The sequence below is a fragment of the Peromyscus leucopus genome, chromosome 8b (genome assembly GCF_004664715.2).
Source record: "Peromyscus leucopus breed LL Stock chromosome 8b, UCI_PerLeu_2.1, whole genome shotgun sequence".
NCBI classification, from domain to species: domain Eukaryota; kingdom Metazoa; phylum Chordata; class Mammalia; order Rodentia; family Cricetidae; genus Peromyscus; species Peromyscus leucopus.
In genome coordinates this window covers 88,974,552-88,993,562 of record NC_051086.1, presented here as the reverse complement: position 1 = coordinate 88,993,562, position 19,011 = coordinate 88,974,552, and the positions used below count along the sequence as shown (strand labels likewise).

General features: G+C 40.6%; 1 protein-coding gene across 1 annotated transcript in view; it reads right to left on the bottom strand.

Moving 5' to 3' along the window:
* The window catches only part of LOC119086141 (leucine-rich repeat-containing protein 37A2-like), a 71,110-nt gene that overhangs the window by 13,297 nt on the left and 38,802 nt on the right, over positions 1-19,011 (bottom strand). The window contains exons 5-10 of the mRNA XM_037200786.1: positions 16,539-16,610; positions 14,954-15,025; positions 11,050-11,121; positions 9,711-9,791; positions 2,318-2,389; positions 833-907 (exon numbers count right to left, since the gene is read on the bottom strand). Coding sequence (XP_037056681.1) covers positions 833-907; positions 2,318-2,389; positions 9,711-9,791; positions 11,050-11,121; positions 14,954-15,025; positions 16,539-16,610 — 444 coding nt within the window. The remainder of the gene's footprint in view (positions 1-832; positions 908-2,317; positions 2,390-9,710; positions 9,792-11,049; positions 11,122-14,953; positions 15,026-16,538; positions 16,611-19,011) is intronic.

Below are 19,011 nucleotides of genomic sequence, written 5' to 3'. Positions count from 1 at the left end.
CAAGCCTCCAACCTAGGGATACTTTTCCCTATTCCTGTTGTGAGTAGAAAATACTAGAAATCATCTCAAATCTAAAACAGTTTATTTTAATCATATGATGTAGTTAAATGGCATCAGGGATCAATCACAATGACCATGCCTGCATAATTCGAAAGGATAAGGATCCCAAGTCCAGATGAACACCTTCAAGACATTGCTTTCTCATACTGCTGGTGAGATACGCTAAAGATCATGCTCAGGGAGAGAAGACAGATCCAAAAGGCCACATACTATGGGATGTCATTTATGAGATGTGCTGGGGAAGGAAAAATTGTAGGGCTAGAAATAAGATTGGTGGATCACAGGGGCTGATGGTGGGAGGGGTGCAAAGGTTCAGGAGGGGCCCTTAGGAGGGACAAATGGTCTGTATCCGTGATGTAATAGTGGTTATGGAACTAACCATGAAAGCTCAATAAAGCACATACTTGAATTAATTGCATGAAAATTATACCTCAATACCTCAGACTCAAGAAATAAGGCAAATCTCAAAAACATTTAAAATACAAGAAACCATAAAGAAATCTAGGGCTGGCAAGATGGCTCAGCAGAAAGTCCCCTGCCCCATAAACAAGTTTGATCCCTGGAACCCACAGTGTAAGAAGAGAGCCAACTCACAAAGCTGTCCTCTGACCTCCGTACTCATGCTGTAGTACACACACACACACACACACACACACACACACACACACACATACACACACACACACACACACACACACACACGCACACACACACACACACGAATTAACATTTTAACATCTAAGTGAAATTATTCCAAGAAAATGAACCTTACAGATGTTCCAGCTCCAGAGTCATCATGAGGATGTTCTCAAGCGCCTTCAGTGGCACTTGGGTTGTTCCCAGGTCTCTGAAGGAGAAAGCCAGATTTCATGAGGAACCATTTTTGTCACATGTGGTTACTTAAACTCTGGCTTTCCTATGAAGCTATCTGGCTCAGGAATTTATTGTTGGGGTTGGAGATGGCTCAGAGGTTAAGAGCATTTACTGCTTGCTCTTGCAGAGGACCTGAGTTCAGTTTCCAGCACCCATGTTGGGCAGCTCACATGGAACTCCTACTTCATAGCATCTACTGCCCTCTTCTGGCCTCTCCAGATACTTCCACACATGTGGGCATATTAGCATACAGACATACACATATACAGGTAAACATAAATAAAAGTAAAATCTTATTGCCACAGAAGATTATTTCATAGAGCTCTTATTGAAAAAAAAGCAAGTTTACTGTTTAAATTAATGACCCTGGCATAGAATAGAACCTGTCTTTTCTGTCATTATCTTTCTTCTCATTTTGATATTGCATTCGCCCTATTACAACCACCACTCTATATTTTATTTTTCACTTTACTTTCTAAACACTTATTTCCTATTTATTTAAAGTTCTGTCTGCCTGTATACACTACTTATATTAAAAATACAGGAATCTGGGTATTTTAAGTTTTGAGACAAAGTCTCTTTGTGTAGCCCTGGCTGGCCTGGAACTCACTATATAGACCAGGCTGGCCTTAAACTTATAGCAACCTGCCTGCTTCTGCCTCCCAAGTGCTGTGACTAAAGGTGTGCACCACCACACAGGCCTTCTTTTTCATTTTTTTTTAAATGTTTACTTATTATTTATGTGTATGCATGTGTGTTCTGGTGCCTGTTGAGACCAGAAGGCAACACAGATGCTCTGGAATGAGTTCCAGGAGGTTGTGAGCCAGCTGATATGTTCTGAGAACTGAACCCGGGTCTTCTCTAGAAGCATTAAGTCCTCTTAACCATTGAGCCATCTCTCCAACCCCTTTTCCTTCTTTTTAAAAAAATTGATTTTTTTCGTGTGTGTGTGTGTGTGTGTGTGTGTGTGTGTGTGTGTGTGTGTGTACATGTGCCACAATGCAGATGTGGAGGTCAAAGGCCAAATACTATATCTAATTCTTGAACTCAGGTCCTTATCCCTGGTGGCAAGCCCCTTGATTTGCTGAACTATCTTGTCGGGCTCCTACTTTATTTCAATTTTTTTTGAGACAGTATCTTCCAGTGTAGCCCTGGATGGTCTGTAACTCACAGAGATCTGCCTGCCTCTGCCTTCCAAGTGTTGGAACTAAAGGCAGGCACCACCTCGTCTGGTTTTCCATCCTGTTGTCAATGATTTTTTTTTAACAATCTAGTTAAAACTAAAACTGTGATTTTTTTCATCACTAAGGGAAAATACCCTCCTGATGGAAATAAAGAAGAGCAGAAATCATCTAAGGAACCGTGAGATTGCCACAATACTTACAGATATTTTAACGCTGGCAACTTATAAAAGTAAGGATCTTCAACAACTGTCAGAGGGTTACGGCTGAGAATTCTGAAAAATGCAATGGAATTTACATTACAAATATTTCAACATTTTAAAACTACTTGAAAAGTTTGGATTCATTTCTTTAGTATGGAATACTATAATAAAATATAAATAAATAAATAAATAAATAAATAAGATATAAAAATAGCTATAAACTCTCCTTAGAATCCATGAGCATTCTTCCCTTGGAAGCCATCCATGTGTATAGAAAAAAAAAAGAGAAAAACAAGAAGAGTGTGTGGTGGGGGATACAAAGGAAAAAGTTGCCAAAGAGCTTTTAGGTTAAAAACAAAACAAAACAAAACAAAAAAACCCAACAACAAACAAGTACAATGGTAATAAAGTCCTTACCCTGCAGGAAAGGCTTTTTTTGGGGATTATTTATTTATTTATTTGTTTACATTTACTTTTTCGGTTTTTCAAGACAGGGTTTCTCTGTGTTGTCCGGGCTGTCCTGGAACTCGCTCTGTAGACCAGGCTGGCCTCGAACTCTGATCTCCATCTGCCTCTGCCTCCCGAGTGCTGGGATCAAGGATGTACGCTGCTACCACCCAGCAAGGAAGGTGAGGGAAAGCTGTTTTTAATATCCCCCATAATTCAAGGTGCTTGTCCATTTTTAGAAATATAAAACACTTTGTAGTTACTTCACTAAGTCAAGAAAAACAATAGGACAATCTCCCTGGCTTTGGAGGAGAAACAGAAGGCTGTCAGAAGAGCCAGAGAAGGCTCACGGCAGAGCAAGCCTCCATCTAACATTCCCACTTGTGTTCTTCATCAGCACAGATGGAGCAAGCCTGTGCATGTGTCAGTCTGTCTTCTCCTTCCACAGGTTCCAGGAATCAAACTTAGGTCATCCATCTTGTGCAGCAAGAATTCTTATCTGCTGAGCCATCTCCGCGCCTAACATCGCCTTTTCCTTTAAATTATTTTTTTGACAGTGATGGTGATTGAACCTAGGACTTCATGCACAGGTGGTATGTGTACGTGTTCTTACTGAGCTATGGCCACAGCTCTAGCTCATACAATTTATCTTAATCATGTTCTTTGTTTGTTTGTTTGTTTGTTTGTTTTCAAGACAGGATTTCTCTGTGTAGACCAGGCTGTCCTCAATCTCAGAGAGATCAGTCTGCTTCTGCCTCCCGAGTGCTGGGATCAAAGGCGTACTCTGCCACCACCCAGCATTTGATCATGCTCTTTCAAGATAACTTTTAAAAACACAGTTTTCTGGGTTGGCCAGTTGGTGCAAATGGCAGTCAGCAGGTAAGGGACTACTGACAACTTCACAACCGTATTTCAGTTCCTGAACCCGGCTGTCTTCTACTTACACAACTGCATATGCAAACTAAATAAGTCAAGGCTAAAGAGTTGAAATATAAATTTTAAGAATGTCTGAATAGTATTAAATATCGACTCACTATCTAGCTCAGGATGACCTTGTGACTCTGGTCTTCCTAACTTTACCTACCATGTGCTGGGATTGCCGCCATGAGCGCCACCATGACTGGCTTAGAAGTTAACTGTTTAAACCTCACGTGCTCATGTGAATGCTTCTGGAAGAATTATACTTTCCTTTTACTCCTTCTCCCTAATTGTTTCCCATGACTAACATTTAATTAGCCCATTGTCCCTGAGATGTTATAGATTCAAAACTATGACAACATGTTGATGCCAATGAAAATAGTCGAGTAAGGACATCAGAGTTCATCCCACCATAAAATAATGAAATATCAAACTGTGGGAATTTAACCAAAGGCTTACCACACTCCAGAATCATTTATTCAAGAAAACCAACTCAATTTCTGTAAGAACGCTAAAATTTGTGTTATTTTAACTTGACCTATGTCATTCCTCACCGTAGCTCTGTGGTACCCTTAAAAAACAGCCCATCTGGAGGAGGTGGGAATAGGGGGTGGGCTGGGGGGAAGGGGAGGGGGGCAGGAAGGGAGAGAACAAGGGAATCTGTGGCTATTATGTAGAACTCAATAGTATTGTAAAATAAAATAAAATTAAATTTAAAAAAAGAAACCTTCTCTACCCCCAAACACAATATCAAGATCTATCTCTTGTTAGAAATTCTGATTTATAAATAAACAATACTTTATTAAATTAAAAAAATAAAATAAAATAAACAAACAAACAAACAAAAACAGCCCATAGCCCCACTATTAGAGGGAGCAGAATGGAGCTGCAGCTCCCACAAAGCCTCAACCCTAGGGAATTCGTGGCCCCTAGTGAGACTAGACTTGTTTGTATCTGACCTGACTGGACAGTCTCTAGTTCTAGAAACTCCCCAGAAGATGTTTTTGGAAAATGATTGCAGACAAATGTCCTAACTGAGGCAGTTATATGAGGACAGTTGGGACGACAAAGAGCCTATGCTTAATAAGACTGACAAGAAAGCAGAGGAATACAATGTCCACAGGAACTTTGAGATGCTCATGTATGAGTTTGGAAACAGAAGACCACAAGCGGTCTGCCTGGGAATTTGGAAAGTAAGTCGTGCAAATGTGTGTATCTTAAGGTAGGTAGAAAACCATCCAAGAACCCCTGAGGAAGTTCACCCCTGGCTGATCTTGCAGTTCTGCACAGGTAGAAGGGGAAACTAAGGCTGCCCCCCAAAGCACCCACACTAGAGTCCCAAAGGCAGGTAGGAAAATGGGTTCCTTAGAAGATGGTCAGAGAAAGAAGTAGAGGGACCCAGATCCTGCTCCAACGAGCATGAATTATGTGAGGAAAGAAGAAATCCTTTCTTTTCTTTATCTACAAGGCCTATAAGCCTGATAGCATGCCTCCCCGTGTGAATTCTGTGTTATATCAGTAGATTGCAAGAAATAAAAAATGATGAGCCGGTATCTTGACCACAGTGCTGAGAGTCACTGTACTTAAACTTGCCATAAGGAAGACTTCCATGAAGAACAGGCAAAGGTGGCTTGAGCCAGTAGGATCTGGGTTCAAACTCTGGCTCTGTGACTTTCTAGTGAAACGATGTAAGACAGCCCGAAACCTGAGTTCTTTTAGTAGCATTCTCCTCATCAAACAGTCCAAGACTCAAAGGTATCTAGAAGGGGCATGGCCAGAGCAGGTGCCTCAGCACTAGTGACTTTGTATGTACAATGGGCCAGTGGCAGGAACCCTGGGGATACCAGATACTAGTGTGCCTAGGAGTATGAATTTCTTAGAGGGAAATGCAGCTCTCTGCTCCATAGGTCTGGTCTTAGTTAGGGTTTCTACTGCTGTGAAGAGACAACATGACCACAATAACTCTTATAAAGGAAAGCATTTAAATGGGGTGACTTTCCTGAATGCTTAAGGGAAGTTCCTTGTCTGTGTATCCTGAATAATGGGCGTTAACAGCTTAGATGCAAGATTGTAAAACATCAGTAGCAAACTTCTGCCCTCCGGGGTCCTCCCATTGTGCTATAAGCCTGTATTTAACCTTCTACCCCCTTCAAGAAATGACATTCAACATTTAAAATATATATATATATATATATATATATATATATATATATATATATATATATATATATTTGAATGAATACTGTGAATGTAATCTATGAATACCACAAATGTGATTAATATCATGAGTGTAAGTAATGAATATCATGAGTGTAATTTAAAAAAATAAATAAATGAAAAAAAAATTTAAAAAAATGGGGTGGCTTACAGTTTCAGGTTTAGTCCATTCTCATCATGGTGGGAAACGTGGAGGCATATAGGCAGACATTGTGCTGGAGAAGGAGCTGAGAGTTCTATGTCTTGATATGCAGGCAACAGGAAGTAAACTAACTCACTAGGTGTGGCTTGAGCATATATGAGACTTCAAAGCCCACCTCCACAGTGACACACTTCCTCCAAGAAGACCACGCCTACTCCAACAAAGCCACATCTCCCTTTGGGGGCCACTTTCTTTCAAGCCATCACAGGTCCTGTTAGAAGTCAACTTTATGATAAGATACAATGCACAAGAAGCTGAGTGAAGCTGTCCAGAAGACAGTCTCTCAGTGGTTCCGTCACTTGTTAATGATGTGAGCATAGACAAGTTAGCCAACATCTCTCAGTTTCAACTTCATCAATTGCAAAATGTGGATAATAATGGTTTCACTGCAAGAGTTTTGGGGAAAGTGAAAAGAAAGTGACATGTTTGAATATGTACTATGTGCCCAATACTTTTGTAGGAACTTCATGGCATTATTTCATTTGTTTCAGTATTTCATATAGTGCTTGGAACATAACAAACATCTCATAAAATGTAGGTATCAAAGAATTGTTACAGGCAGAGGGAGAATTCCTAGGATTGCAAGAGAAGGTGCCTTCCCACACCAGTGGGAAGAATGGGATGCAACAGAGAGAAAAAAGGTGTCACAGTGTTGGATGTGACCCTTTCAAAAATGCTGGAAGGTTACAAATTAAACATCCTGTCTTGATCATCCCAAAGGACAAACCTGAGTTGCTCCTGTCATCTTTAATGTTTGTGCCTCTCAATGTGAGAAGCAGCTGCCAGGATACTGTGAAAACCAGAGGGAGGAAGGAGCATGTCCTCAAGGGAGCAACTTTTTTTTTTAACACATTCAATTTTTTTAGATTTATTATTCTATGTATGAGTATTATGCCTACATGTATGTATGTGCACCACATGCAGAAGCCAGAAGAGTGCATTGGAACTGGAGTTTACAGACATTTGTGAGCCACCATGTGAGAATTAAAGCCAGGCAACAAGTACTTTTAATCACTAAGCCAGCTCTCCAGGTCCAGTAGCAAACTTTTGGACATGAATAATTTCCTATAGAAAACCAATGCTAAGGAGCTAGTTGGAAACACTGGGGTATTCCTGGCTCCATGAGTCAATTTATGGTTATTTACCCTGTGGGTAGTCTTAATTGTGGGTAGACACTTCAGTAGGGTTATGCTCTTGGCACAGTATTGATGGACCATAGACAAACTATCATGTGAATGTGCTCAGTCTGAATAGTGTGTAGCTCTTTTGTCCAGTGAAATCCTTCAGGAAGCTGATTATTAATAGCAATGAAGTCACTAAAAGACTTTGAAAACAAGTCGGTCAGGACCTGTGCAGCTAAATGAAGGAGAAGCACTTTCAAGTTGGGAGGGGTGCACTTACCATGCAGATTGTCACCCACTATTGGTTTTTTGTAACATTTTTCATATTAACGAGACATGATTCCTATTGTCAATAAAACAATGGTACTTAACTAATGAACTTTTGGTGTGTCTTTGACATGGATTCAAGAGCATCTGACCCTGAGGGTACTGCTAACATGTTTTGACAGTGTTTGTCAGTAACATGGAGGCTGTATCCAAGTAGGTACCTGGAACCAGGGGCAAATATAGATCTTGAAAGGCCTGACCATTATCTAATGGGAAAGGCTCTCTAATAATAACATGCAGAGTTTATTAGTATAGAAGCTGCAATAGCCCCAACCAGGACTTTGGCAGGGTCTGTGCAATGAGAAACCTTTGGGCATAGGCTCCATTCAGCTCTAACCCACCTCGGTTGGGACTTTTGTAAAGCAGGGAAGGCAGAATTTCAACTTACAAACACTATAGGAATTGTGCATATGTCACAGAATTCCTGTTCTCCCCCTTGGCAACTTGCCTTTGGAAAGATGCAAGAAGCATCTGTCCTACCATGGGAAATATTTCCTGAAGAAAACTGCCCTATGTATCACAAAGAGTTGGGTGTTAGATCCTAACAAAGGAGTCCCAGCACACACACACTTGGTGGTTGTGTCCATTGTTGTCAATCTTCTTCTTCTTCTTCTTCTTCTTCTTCTTCTTCTTCTTCTTCTTCTTCTTCTTCTTCTTCTTCTTCTTCTTCTTCTTCTTCTTCTTCTTCCTCTTCTCCTCCTCCTCCTCTTCTTCCTTCTCCTTCTCCTTCTCCTTCTCCTTCTCCTCTTCCTCCTCCTCCTCCTCCTCCTCCTCCTCCTCCTCCTCCTTTTTGATGAGTTCTTACTATCCTGCCTAGGTCAGCCTTGAACTCCTGGGCTCAAGACATCCTCCTGCCTCAGCATCTGAGGGCCTACAAGCATATACTGTGCCTACCTCACTGGGCCAATCTGTGATAGTGACTGAATTCTGAGAGGTACCATTCCATTCAGACCACATGATGTGAATATCAATGTCCAATACCAGTTAGCGCTGCTTTTCTCATCACCGGGAAACAGACTCCCTTTCTGCAAAGATGGACACAAACTAGAGATAACAAGTCAGTGTCTCCTGCACGAGTCTCTCCTAACCCACCAGCCATGCTCCTCTGCCTGAAAAGCAGACCCTGTGGTTCCTTTCCCCAAGTTAGGAGTCAGCAAGCTGTGCTGGAGAGAGGGACTGCCACAAAGCATCTACAGAACAGTTCATCCAGCTCTAGCACATCCCAACCCTTCCTCCAATGGGAACCAACTGTGAATCTGGGTTTCTGACCTGCCAGACAGTCACCCAAAATCAGATTCAAAGCAGAAATTTCCTCTTGAGTTTATAATGCCTTCCTGGCCACTGAATGTCACACAAAGTGGAGTTTTTGTTTTGTTTTGTTTTGTTTTTGACACAAGAGTCTACTATTAGTCCAAGACTGCTTCCAATTTATGATCCTCCTGCCTCTGTCTCCTGAGTGCAACTGCTGGTATTTAAGCAGATGCCATAATGCCAGACAAACATGAATTTTTGGCTAAAAGCTAATAAAATTCACTTTCTTCTTGAGGAAGAAAAGTATTATATAGAACCAGGCTAGAACAACATATTTTATGAATATTTTTAACCATATAGCTTAATGTAGATGACATCTTATCCCTTGCTGCAAAGGTGCCTCTTACCTACAGAGAATCCATGATTTCAGAGGCATATACTTCCTGAAAAATAATGTTCTGGATGATGGGGAGAGAAGTCACAGGGTGAATTCTCAGCTTTACATTTCTGAGGAAGCACCTACACCTTTTGCTCCCTGGAGGACTTGTTATTAGTCTTTGTTCTTTGGGAACTGTGCATGGGAGAGGGAATCACAAGTGGGTTTCCAAAAGCATCACACATCAGAGCCACAGCCCTAGGACCCCATGATAATACCCAGTGAGTGTTACTTGAGTGGTAGTACTTGTAGTGTCTGTGCTGAAGGTCAGGACTAGGAAAGCAGATCATGTCCTGTAATTTACACAGGTCTCCTGGTCTCCTGGGCCTTAGTTTCCTCATTGGAAAAGAACCAATGGACCTTAAGACAAGCTATCACAGTTCACACAGGGTTTACTCTCGGTGAATCAATACTCCATTGGGTTTTTAGCACACAAATAAGTATTTACATGTGCTTAACTTCTACTTCACTTACAACTTCTGTAAAAACTGCATTCCATGCCATGCTTGAAATGTTCCAAAGCTCAGCTCAATGAGTAAATTGCACCCAAGGTTCCTAAAATAATGAACAACAACAAAAAAAAAAAAAGGACATAAACCAATGAAAAGATACTTTAGAAAATTTGCATTTGTGGTGATTTTAATTTACGTAAAATTAAACATAAATTCAATTCTTTCTCCATTTGCTAAAGAAATCTGAAGATGGGGCCTGGAGAGATGGCTCAGTGGTCAAGAGCATTGGCTGCTCTTCCAGAGGACCCTGGTTTGATTCCCAGCACCCAAATGGTGGCTCACAACTGTCTGTAACTCCTATTCCAGGGGATCTGGCACCCTCACACAGATATACATGTGCATAAAATAAAAATAAATAAATCTTTAAAAAAAAGAAACCTGAGGATGATACCGGCTTATAATTTATATATTTATATATGTAATACATTAGTCACAGTAAATGCTCAACATTCTTTTCAATGATCTTTCCTTCTAAGAGAGGGTTTTTAGCACCTCTGACATTTTGGGTTGGACGACTCTGTTGTGTAGATTTGTCCTATAGACTGGAGGATATTGCGGAACAACCCTGGTGTCTGCCATTCTCGCGATGGCAGTAGCTTTTCCACAATTGCCAAGGCTGACCTTTGCAGTGAGTGAGAACTGGTGCTGTCGCTATGCACTCTGACTCAGCAGAATTCTCATATTTGTCTTTATTACAGACTAAGAGGATTTGGCATAGACTTTTTATGACTTTTTACTTGCACTAAAGTTTTTGTTATTATACTAAATAGTAGATTTCATCCTGACAATTTCATATACATATCTCTACCTCATTGTACTTTGCTCTTATCTGACCTACTACTCTCCACCCCACTCTGCTGGTTTTCTCCCTCCCTATACAGTTCTATTTTCCTGTCTTGTTTCACACACACACGCACGCACGCACGCACGCACGCACGCACGCACGCACGCACGCACGTGTGCACTAGATTGCCCATATTTGAGAAAACTTGATGTTTCAGCTTTCTTTATCCCATTATCCTCTTAGTTCTTCATCCTTCTAGATCCCTTCTCACCCTTCACAGTGTTTCTTCTATCTTCAACACACACACATGAAATCTAGGAATGTAGCTCACTGGCACAACACTTGCTTAGCAGGTAACAAGACCCTAGGTTTGTCCCATCACCAAAACACACACAATGCAATATTTGTCTTTTTTGAGTCTAGCTTATTTCCTACTAATGAAATTGTAAGTCAGATATCAAAAAGTAACAAAGGGGGATTAAAATTCAAATATGAAGGGGTTATATTTGTAACTTACATATACTTCACAAAAGGTAATGATTCAAATGTCCTTCTTTCAATATAACGTATTTTATTGCAAGATACATCCCTAGGAAACATAAAGAGAAATATTGCTTTGCTTAGCCAGTAGATATCTAGTTAGTATGACTAGTAGAATTTAGAATTGGTAATAGAAAATGCATTGTTCTTGTCTAAACTCTAACCTGTGGATTGAATAGTTTAGAGTCACTTACTTTGTCTAGCCATCTCACCCTTTATGGTATATATATATATATATATATACATACACACACATATATACAATAAAACTATGGATCTTGATAGAGTTTTGAGTTAGTCATTTTGAGAGATTATATGGCTTTTTATGTTTGAAACAGGGTCTTCCCAAGTAGGCTGACCTCACACCCCCAGATTTCCCACCTCAGCCTCCTGAGTCCTGGAACTACTGGCATATACCTGGTGCCTGGGACCTCTGAAGATGCAGGTTCTCAGCTGTCCTTTAGGCTTGCTGATCCAGTAATTGTGCACTGAGAAGTGATGCCAGCCCCTCAGGTGCTGTTGCGAGGCTCCTGGATGTCTGTCTGAGAGCATTGCTACAGTCCAGTGGTCCTCATCATGATACCTTGGCTTGGCACTCAAATCCCCAGAAGGTCTGGCTGTACAGGTGCTCATAGGCATTCCTCTAACTCATGTTTTTACTTTTGTCTTCACTCTTGTTTTTAGTGCCTAGCATAGTCTCCCCTAAGAGACCTGTCTGGGGCTGGTGAGATGTCTTAATGTGTACGGATAGCTATGGCCAAGATTAATGACCTGAGCTCCACCTCCTCAGACCCCCATGGTGGAAAGACAGAACCACATTCTGCAAGTTGTCATCTGATCTCCATGCTTGTCTCTGGCACGAACACACACACACACACACACACACACACACACACACCCCAAAAATGTAATGTTTTTAAAAAGAGGCCGATGATTCCTAATGACACCCAATGCTCAATTGCTCTTTAGTTGCCAGACATGGTGGTGTGTGCCTTCAATCTCAGCACTCTGGAGGCAGAGGCAGGGTGATTTCTGAGTTCAAGGGCAGCCTGAACTACATTGTGAGTCCCAGGACAGCCAGCGCTACAGAGTGAGACTATTTCAAAACACTAAAGGAAAAAAACTACACTAGTTGTTTCAAGGAACAAACAAACAAACAAACAAACAAACAAACAAACAAACTCAAGTCTTCTCTTGTGTGTCATATATGTTCAAGTTAATTTTTAGAATGTCTTGCAATTAAAAAAATATTTTAAACTGGCAGGGCATTGGTGGTGCACACCTTTAATCCCAGCACTCAGAAGGCAGAGGCAGGTGGATCTCTGTGAGTGTGAGGCCAGCCTAGTCTACAGAGTGAGTTCCAGGACACCAGCTTTGTAGACCAGGCTGGCCTTGAACTCACAGAGATCCTCCTGCCTCTGCTTCCTGAGTGCTGGGATTAAAGGCATGCGCCACCACCGCCTGGCATTCTTATCTCTAAATAAGCAGAATTATTGTGGCAAGTACTCCTTCCTTGACAACAAGATTGTTGAAATTTTTATTGTTTTGTTAGTGAATGGTAGGAGAATTTCTGGTATATTCACTTACAACAAACTTTTCTATATATACCTTTATTTTTTTAGTCTGGGTTTCATTGTGTAGTCCTGGTTGGCCTGGAACTAACTAGGAATACCTCTAAAGCATCATTTCAAGCATCTATTTCTGACATGGGCATAAAAATTCTTACATTGGAAGCCTTAATAGTAGTATGTTCTCCTAACAGGTTTATCATGTTGATGATATCATCTATGTATTTTTATGTTTAGCTAATTACCTAATTCTGCAATGTTAAATTTAACTCAGATTAATTGTAAGAACAAGTTGGGTATGTAGGCACAAGCCTGTAATTCCAGCATTTGGGTTGGAAGACTAAGGTAGGGAGATTGGGGTAAATTCAAGGTCAGCCTAGACCACATAGTAAGACCCAGGCTCAGAAAAAACAAAAGTGATAAAGCACAGTTGGTAGAGTGTTTTCCCAACAGACAGGAAGCCTTGGGTTTGGTTCCCAAGACTGCATAAACTATGTGGTGGTAGATGCTGGAAATCCTAGCACTTGGGAGGTAGAGTCAAAAGAATCAGGTGTTCAAGGCCAACCCTTGCTTTTTAGAGAATTCAAGGCCAGTCTGGGCTTATATTAGGCCATGCTTCAAAAAGGAAAAAACAAAAACAAAACACACAAATTTTTAAAACACTCTTGGTTGCCTGGAGGTAGTGGCCCATGCCTTTAATCCCAACATTCAGGAGGCAGAGACAAGTGGATCTCTGTGAGTTCAAGGCCAGCCTGGTCTACAGAGTGAGTTCCAGGACAGCCAAGGCTACATGGAGAAACCCCATCCTGGAAAACAAAACAAAACAAAACAAACAAACAAACAAACAAAAAAAAACCCCCAAAATCCCAAAAAAACAAAAAACACCAAAAGCACCCCGAAAACCCCATCAACTAACCAACAACAACAACCAACCAACAAACAAAACAAAACCCCCTGCAAGGTCCCGCCAGTCCTGTGGTACAATCCTATTATATGTTGACCAAGAGTGATATAAGTGATATAAGCGTCTGAGTGATTATTTTATAAGTGGATTGTGGGACTGCGGGGCTTGGGGAACCTGGAGAGAAGCCCTCCAGCAACAACTCCCAGAACACTCTGGTCTAATGACCTTGAAATTAATGCAGATGGCTCTTTTCTTCTCTTAGATGTAACAGCTTGGAGCTAGTATTAATTCCTTCTATGCTACCATGTCATCTTTCTTGTAAAGGTTAGACCAGCAAATATTTTAGACTTTGCAGGTCACACATGTCTCTGTTGCACATTCTTTATTGGTTCTCATTTTTCTTTTTTAGCCTTGTTAGTTGTTTGGATACGAAGTCACCCCTCCCCTCCAAAAAATAAGAAAAGGAACATATATTGAAGGTTTAGTTTTCAGCTGGGGGTCTATTTGTTGATAGGCACTAGGTCATATACAGATTAACTCACTGATGAGTCCCTATCTGAATGTGCTATGAGGAGGCGGGGTCTAATTGGAGGAAACATGTCTTATTACTGGGAATTTCTTCTTTCACTCTTTCTGAAGCTTTGTCCTACCATAGCCTTCCATAATCATGCTTTGCCTCACCACAGGCCCAGAAACAATGGAGCCAGCTACCATAAACCAAAAACCTCTGAACTGAAGGGCCAAAATGAATCCTGCCTCCTCCAAGTTGTTCTCATCAGGCACCCTGTCACATCAACAAAAAAAGGCACCGGCACAAGTCCTCTAAAGTGTCAAAGCACTCCTATAGTAAATGAGGACATGGATCAGACTTGATCGAGGTATGACAGACTAGATCCAAATATAAGCATATGCCTTAGGAAACAGGGGTCGTGTGAGGTCCAGTGATTGCTCAGTAATTACTGTTAGTTAATTAGTTAGTTAGACCTTACTAACATTTCCCCCTGCAAATGGAGTTCTTCTACCTGAAGCTCGTCTATATGATTTAAGAAATTTAAAATGGATAGAAGGCATTTTCATGTTAGAGATGGGCTGAGCCCTCCCCCCAACCCCTGACTGGCATAACTGCAGATTCTGTTTTATTATGTTTTTGCCTTTAGAGCCAGGGTCTTGCCAAGCAGCCCTGGAACTGGTGTGAAACCCACTATGTAGACCATGAAGATCTCCAACTTTGAGCAATCCTCCTATTTTCTACCTCCTCAGTCCTGGGATTATAAGCAAACACTGTCAAACACAGTCAATAATTGCACAATTTTATTGCTTGAAGAGATGTTAGTATCTATCTAGTTCAAATCCCTTGTTAATCAATAGATAACCCATAATTTACAAATAGATATGCTTAACTAACTTACAAAACCTGGAGGGACAGCAGGCCTTCAAATGTATCCTTATGTAACTCAGTCAGGAGATTTTCACTGAGAATTCTGGAAGATTAAAAGGTTATCTGGATCAAAAATCATCATACAGATGGACAACATCCAGTGGTGAAATGGAATGGAGAAATACGTGCTGTCATATGCTATTGCTGAGAGTATAAATTGGTACCATTTATTTTCAGGGCAATTAAAATTTCATCTATACAATGGTCTCCACCCTAGAGAATTCATTTCTAGGTATTTAGTTTACTTGTACATGTTCAGAAAGAAGTATATAGGATGTTTATTACAGCCATACATATAACAGAAAAACATATTCTTCAAACATCAGTAGGCAATATTAAATTCTCACTGATGTGTACATACTATGAAATACTATGCATGAAATAAATAGAATAGCTGTGTTAAAAAGAAATTTTACATATCCTGAAGTGAAAACACCAAATTGAAGGATGTTCTTATTTATGTAAAAATGATAAATAGATATCAAATTTATTTTTCTGAATATGTCTGGAAAGATATATACCAAATTCACAGTAATGGCTACCTGTCCTCATCAGCTTTTTTTCAGTTTGACATAGACTAGGGTCATCTGTGAAGAGGGATTTCAATTGAGAGAATGTCTGCACTGTGGGATTGGGGCATTTTCTTTATTAATTACTGATGTGTAAGATAAAATAAACTCTTTCCTCTCTCAGGTGCTTTTGTTCATGGTCTTCATCACAGCAAAACAAAACTAATACATTACCTCAGAGATGAAAAATTAAAGCACAGGGAAGGTTTCACTATACCTGATATTTAATTTATATATTTATTATAGTTTTATATAATTAATGTTAGTTCATTAATATAACTTATATACTAAGAATGCAATTGTAGGCTAGGTGTGGTGGCACACATCTTTAATCTAGCACTTAAGAAGGAGAGGCAGGCAGATCTCTTTGAGTTTGAGGCCAGCCTGGTCTACTTAGTGAATCTCAGGCCAGCCAAGGTCACATAGAGACTCTGTCTTAAAAACAAAAACAACCAAAAAATGTTATCATAGACAACATCTATACGGGAGACAAATTTAAATTGTAATTTTTTCAGAGGAAGTCCATAAAATTTAATTTTAAAACCTAGACACCAAAATGAGCCCAAGGGAAAGGGAACCTGCTGCCAAGATGAAAACCTGGTTCAGTCTCGTGGCCCCACCTGGTGGAAGGAGAAGAGCAAGCTCTGCACGCTGTCCTCTGGCCTCCACAGGCACGCCCTGCTTTGTGTGCTCGCAGAAATGCATACAAGAGAAAATGTAAGACAAGTGTGGGCCGAACTGATGGTGTTTAAACCTATGGCCTCATGCGTGCTAGGCAACTATTCTCCCCCGAGCTACATACACCCCAGTCCCCACAAAATTGACCAGGGAAATTTAGTCAATATAGGTTGATTTGGGCTGTGAAGAGGAAATACCTGTTCTCAGAGGTATTTACCACAAAATCTGGACCAAGAGGGATCTTACAAAAAAGTATAGTGCTTTTGTCGTTGTTATTTTTGTGTTTATATTTATAAAAAATATACTCACAGTGTCTCAGTCCAACGGTATGCTTTCCATACATGTTTTTCAATGTAAGAAATAGAATTTCCTTGGAAATTCCTGTGAAGAAACAGTTTATATACTTGAATAAATAGGAAAAGAATAAGCAGAAGCAGTAAACTCATTGCACCCTCGTGGAGGTGTTCAATGCAGAATGGAGGAAACCACCAATCTCCTAATTCCCACATCTGTCAGTTTCCAAGGGCCATTGGTGCAAGCAGTGAGACATTTCCTCGAAACGTGAATTTCAAATCTGTGGGTGCACATTCCACTTTCCTCTTTGCTGTACACTCTACAGCCCAACTCTAAATTTAACCAGTCACTAAATCCTGTCTTCTCTTTCTCATGGGCCACCACAGTGGAGAGTTTATTATAAAAAATTTCTCCTGTCTTATTAATTTTTCTCTCTTTCCTGGAAACGTCTAATGGGTTTCCATGTCTTCCCGTGTCACTTTCTAAATCCTACAGCTGATAGTCCAGATCTTACACAGTATCTTTACTCGTTTTTAATCTGCCTATTCTAAATCCCCATTATTCTTATAGCCATGCCTTTGCCTAGGCTGTACTCTCTTATTTTCCTCTATTCAACAATAGACATCCTTTGAGAAACAGGTAAAAGTTTAATGCTCCCTTTTCCCCGATGTATCATTTTCATGTTCTAGAGACAACACCATACATATGTGGTTCTCACAGTTTTTAACCCCCAAAATGCACAAAAGGTTATATGTCCTAGAACAAAGATGAGCTCTGAGAGATTGTGTAGTCTTAATAGCTAACATTCATGTATGCTAAGAACTGGATAAGTATTCCATGTAGTCAACTGAACCTCGCAGCAATCCTATGAAATAGTAGCTATTATACTCCCCATTTAAATGAGGGAGTTTCATCACAGCTAAGCAGAACTACCACATGAAAGACCTGGGGTCAAACCCCAGGAGTCCAGTTCTGGAATCTTCTCTGACCTCTTCGGTGCATTCTCACCAATGAGATGAGTTATAGAGAGGCTGGAGTGAAAATGGAAGAGCCAAAGTTGAGCCATGATCTAATGGAGCTAATTGGAGACAGGGCACTGCAGTAAGAAGAAGGATAAGGAAGAATTCACAAGCAAAGGTCAAAGCAGAAAGTCAGCCAGTGTTGGTTGGGGTAACAAGGAAGTCCAGTAGGGCTTTGAGGAAAAGGCTGCCATGTCAAGTAGAATGTAAAATAGAAATAAGTAAAGGTTATTCTTACAAAAAAGTTAAGGGTGTTTGTGGATTTCGGGCCTTGGCACAGGCACTTGGTGGAGTCTCCGCTTTGGGCTGAGATGACTACACAATAGTGTCTCATTTTCACACAAGCAGAAGTCACATATGTTGGTGGTCATGGATGAATTTGGTTTCATTTGAACAAGAAACTCTCTTTCTGTACTAAAAGTTGTAGCATATGGAGTTATGGGAAATTCCATATCCATAGGTTGAAGTGTGGCTTCACTTGGGATTTGCTGAGTCTGAACCTGTTCTGTAGATGGAAATGCCACGATAGGATATGTTGGAGGAGGAGCTGTAGTTGGATGCTGACCTTGATCTTGAACTGATGTTAGAACTGTAGACTGAGTTGTGATATGACTCATAGGTGGAGAAGGGCTTACCAAGCTAACAGATTGTAGAGCTGTGGAAAATTCTGTTTGAGAAGACTGAGTAGTGACTTCAGTTGGATTTGACTGTAGAGTCTGAACCTGGTTTGGAGGTGGAAGGGTCCCCTCATGTTGTGTTGGAGGAGGGGATGTAGCTTTTGGGACTGTAGGTTGTGTAGTCTCTAGATGAGTAGTTGTTAGGACTATGGAGTGTGTAGTTTCTGGATGAGTAATTGCTGGGATGGTGAAATGTGAAGATTCTGGTTGAGTAATTACTGAGATTTCAGAATGTAAGGTCTCTAAGTTTGGATGCTGAGATTGATCATGAACTGTTGCTAGAACTGTTGCATCAAAATGTGCTGAAGATTGAGTTACAGTTGCCTTAGGTGACTCTGTAGGCTGAACTGGTGCTGAACGCTTAACCATTGTAGCAGGTCGTGGAGTTATGGAAAATTCTGGGTGTGAGGGATGAATTGTAACTTGAGTTGGGTTTACATGCTGAGCATGAACCTGGTCTTCAGGTTGAAAGGTCACTTCTTGGTGTGTTAGAGGAAGAGCTGTAATATTATATGGGACTGCAAAAAGTTCAGTCTCTAATTTGGATATTGTAATTAGGTTATGCTCTAATTCTATTTGTTGAACTGTGACTTCAGAAACAAGTGGATGCTGAGTTTGATCCTGAATTGGTATTTCATAAAACACTGGAGCTTGAGCCGCAACCACCTCATGTGGCTGTTCAGGCTCAGGAAGGATCTCCTGTGTGCTTGGAGAAGGTTCAACATCCAGATGGGAACTTGGAGTTACTGTAACTTCCAGATCCAAAGGTTGAATTGTAACTTCAGTTAGATT